Here is a 3896-nt window from a genome sequence, read left to right on the forward strand (position 1 = left end):
AACAGTATATTCATAATACATAAGGGTCTTATTTTGTGCAAGGTTAAAGTAATGCCATGTTATTGATGGGGTCCTAACAATACTCAAAAGATCAGCCTTTGATATTAAAAACCACTCAACCACAGAAAATGCGCACTTTACATGTTGTTCTTTCCTGCCCTTTGCTTTGACATGATTGATTGTGATTGGTTCATGTGTAGCATTCCTGCTCTCCAAACAATGACCTCATTCTCTAGAACGCTGGGATGAGCATCACACCAGTGATTTACTACTACATGAAGTGTTATTGGAATCGGGTCCAAATACTTTATCAGGCTGGAAATGGGCAGTTCTGGGTAGGTTACAACTTTGGCATTGATTTCAACCTTGTAAGTGCTGTGAGTATGTGTTGCTTTTGATTGGACAGTCATGTCTAGCTAACCACTTCATGGTCATGCATGAACAGACAAACGTCTGCCCACACGAGTGAATACATGAGCAATTTGTTCCTAATTGGAGGTTTCGGTTAAGGTCAGGGTTGAGGTTGAGGTAGAAGTCCATGGTTGCTTGTTAGTGGTTGAAATTGAAGCTTTGGTCATAATGAACTGTACTGTACATCCATCTCTTCTACCATGGCCAGAGGGTGGCAACAGGCAACCATCTGTGTGTGGTTCTGTGCCTCCTGTCTCTACTCCTGTCCTCTTTGTCTCTGTATCTTTCTCTGGGTAGAATCTCAAAAGTCTTTCCCCCGCTCCCTCTCTTCCTCTCTTCTTGCCTCTTTCTCAATTGGGGATGAACCTCAGATCCCCTTTCAAGGGAGAAAGGTAAGTAAGGAATGGAGAAAATACTTTGGAGATTCACCCTCTCACCGTCTCTTACCTGTTGTTGCCGTCTCTGGGTCTCTCTGCCCAGGGTCTCCTACAGACTCCAGGTGGGGGGCAGGTGGGTAGAGGCGGAGGTGGTATGGCGGGTAAAGGGGGAAGGTTCCGTCTGCCCTTCCCAGCACCGGGGCCTGAGGCTGGGGTACTGGGAGGGGTGTGGTGCTGGAAGGTGCGTTGTGGTTTGGGTAAGGGGTTGATGGAGGGAACACCAGGTTCAGTGTACACGTTATCGGGATCTCCCTCTCTCCCCCTCCTCCGAGACCCTGCGGGCCGTGTAACATCCAATGTCCCGAAGATAGGCTCATTGGCCCGTCTCTCCGCTTCTTCCTGCTCCTCCTTTGAAGGGGGGCAGAAATAGTTCCCCGGTAACACCAAGGAAGGTTTGGTAGGACCCTCCTTCATCGCCTGCTCCAGTTTCTTAATATGAGTCAGAACTGATTTCTTGTCCTGTGCTGTTGTCTCTGTGGGTTTGGCACGAGGCCCTCTCTCTAGTATTACCTCTCTGTCCCTGGTGGTGGTGATGGTGGTGGTGGCGGGGCCTTCAGGAGACTTAGGCCTTGAATCCCCCAGCTTTCCTGCATTTTCCTTCCCCGAGTCCTGCCTCTCCCAGCTGACGAACCTCTTGCTGTCTGTCATCTGGACCTCAGAGTTCTTGGTGTCCTTCTTTCTCACAGTCTCTAATGTTACCTCCTTCTGTCCAGTGGTCAGTGGGCATGGGCCACTAACCGGGGAGGTGGTGGGGGTTGAGGTGAGGGGCTCCTTCTTCTTGCCCTCCCATTGGGAGATCTTGTCCCGGATGCTGGCAGTGGTCTTCAGACCTGCAGGGATCTTGCCAGAGTTGAGCTTGTTGCAGCCACCTCCGCTCAGTCCGTTCTCCATGGCGGGTGTCCGGGGGTCCGCTGTAGGGGTGGCTCTCTTGTGAGCCAGCATGGTGGTGTCGGCGACGTGTCCCGCCTGGCTGACCAGGGGGGAGAGGGGGCGTTTGGTGTTGGTGTCCCCGTCCCCACACACGGCTGGCCGCTGGAGGGCCGCAGAGGACGGAGCCTCCCCAACCTTCAAGCCGCAGCACTGGAGCCTGTACACACACACACACACACACACACACACACACACACAAACACCAGTCAGAGATTGCACTTCCAAAAATATCCCAGACAAAACAACACTTAATACCACAGAATTCAAGGTTAATTATGAATTTATTGTCAACACAGCACACAGACATACCTTGTTTGAAAAGGCCTAAGCAAAGTAGTCACTTAAGATAATCTATAAATGGCTCTTGATTTTTATGGTATAACCAAATAGTAGGAAAGCTTGTAAAAGACAACAACTGCACAAACTCAGTTTCTGTGTCTGTTTGAGCAATGAGTTAGTCCTGCAAGATTACTGGGTCATGACTGTTTGAACTTTGGGTTTTAGGGTCAAAGTTTACAAGCACAGCTATTTCAGGTGGGACGTAAGTGTACACAGAAGGAGAGAGCGGGGGGCGCTTAGACCAAGGAGAAGACATGCATATTTCCTTTTTAAAAAGCTGACCAAGTCAACTCCATCTTGGCTCAAGGCCAGTTGATCACAAAGATTTGGTTTCAAACAAATGGAGGAAACATGGCCTCTTGATTGCCACTTCCGATGACATCGATGTACGTGTGAAAATGAACAGTCATGCAATCTTGAGGAAAAACCTAAAAGGAAAAGAAAAGACCACTACAACTTCCCTGGGATGCTTTTGCATATCAAAGATAGGTGTTGCCATTTATAACTATGTCCAAACAAGGAAGCCTGACAAAAAAAATCGGGCAAATCGTCTTGGTTTTATTAATTTACTTTTTTTTCTATTTTCCTCAGTTGAGGCTGTAGTTTTTATGTAGCATGGAGCAGCAGAAGGGAAAACTAGGTCAAACCCCCAAGCCAAGAAAAAGAGAGTGGTGGAGTGGGGGGGGGGGGGGGGATCAATAGTGTTCTCTTCTTCTTGGCAAGAGGAAAAAGGCCTGTTTAACAGAGCTGGGCTAGGAGGGAGAGGGAACAGGAGCTATGGGAAGGCTGCATCTCACCCCAGGGGGGGGGGGGGGGGGGTGGCTGCGTGTGGAAAGAGGAGGGGGAGGAGGGGGTACAAAAGCATCTCTGACCAGCTGAGCTAAAAGAGGATGAGGAAGGGACAGGGGGAATGGGTGCAAGTGGGTTAGAAGGAGGAAGGAGATGAAGGATGAAAAGCCTGGCTCTGTCTGAAGGACATAGCTCTTCTAGACAGCTGGAATAATGCTGGCTTGAATGTAAGTACTGTATATTGGGCAGTAAAACATTGATAAAAGGAGTCATGCAGACAAGGCATTTTTTAAACACATACCCGTTGACTGATTGGTAGATACAGTTGTCAGTGTTCGTACAGAGCAGCAGGGCCCGCCCACCAGTCATGGTGCTAGCAGCCGGCATCCTAGACAGACAGAGAGACAGAGTCAGACAGACAGACACAAAGACATTCAGACATGATTTAATTGAAACAGACAGACAGACAGACAGACAGACAGGCAGGCAGACAGACAGACATATATGGGTCAGGGTCAGACCCACACGACCCGATCAAGACCCAGACTCTGTGAATCAGATTGCTAGTGAAACTCCCCTCCAACCCAAACTGCAGAAAAAAACAGACCTCACGTGTTATGAGGCATCTCACAAAACAGCTTGGTCATTGGAGGATACAGTAGAAAACGAAGCTTTAAACGATGTTTAACTCGCCGGAGTAAACACACGCAAAGACCCTGAATCACTGTGGCACAGGGAAAACCTCCAAAAGAGCTGAAGCAGCATGAAGCATGTTCAAGACAAGAGCTGGAAATTCCCTCCTGTAATATAATTAAGGCCCATTAGGAAAATGTCAGCAACATTCCGACGCAAAAAGAGGGGGCATTCAGTTCAACTTGAGAGGTTGTTGACAACCTATCACACAATCTCTCCTCTTAAACTGACAAACAAAGAGAGCTGAGGCATGTTCAAGTCAAGACCGGTGCTGACCTTTTTATTTTTGCACTTTCT

The 3896-nt window shown here is 48.5% G+C and overlaps 1 protein-coding gene across 1 annotated transcript in view; it reads right to left on the reverse strand.

The window, feature by feature from the left end:
* LOC308170564 (DENN domain-containing protein 2A) overlaps positions 1–3293 on the reverse strand; it is a gene marked incomplete at both ends in the record, with an annotated part of 17098 nt that extends 13805 nt beyond the window's left edge. Inside the window, 2 exons of the mRNA XM_080545365.1 lie at positions 859–1935; positions 3208–3293. Of these exons, the coding sequence (XP_080401491.1) occupies positions 859–1935; positions 3208–3293 (1163 nt within the window). The remainder of the gene's footprint in view (positions 1–858; positions 1936–3207) is intronic.
* Between the last annotated feature and the right edge of the window lie 603 nt (positions 3294–3896).

This window comes from Nansenia antarctica (genome assembly GCF_963989245.1).
Source record: "Nansenia antarctica genome assembly, chromosome: 14".
NCBI lineage: Eukaryota > Metazoa > Chordata > Actinopteri > Argentiniformes > Microstomatidae > Nansenia > Nansenia antarctica.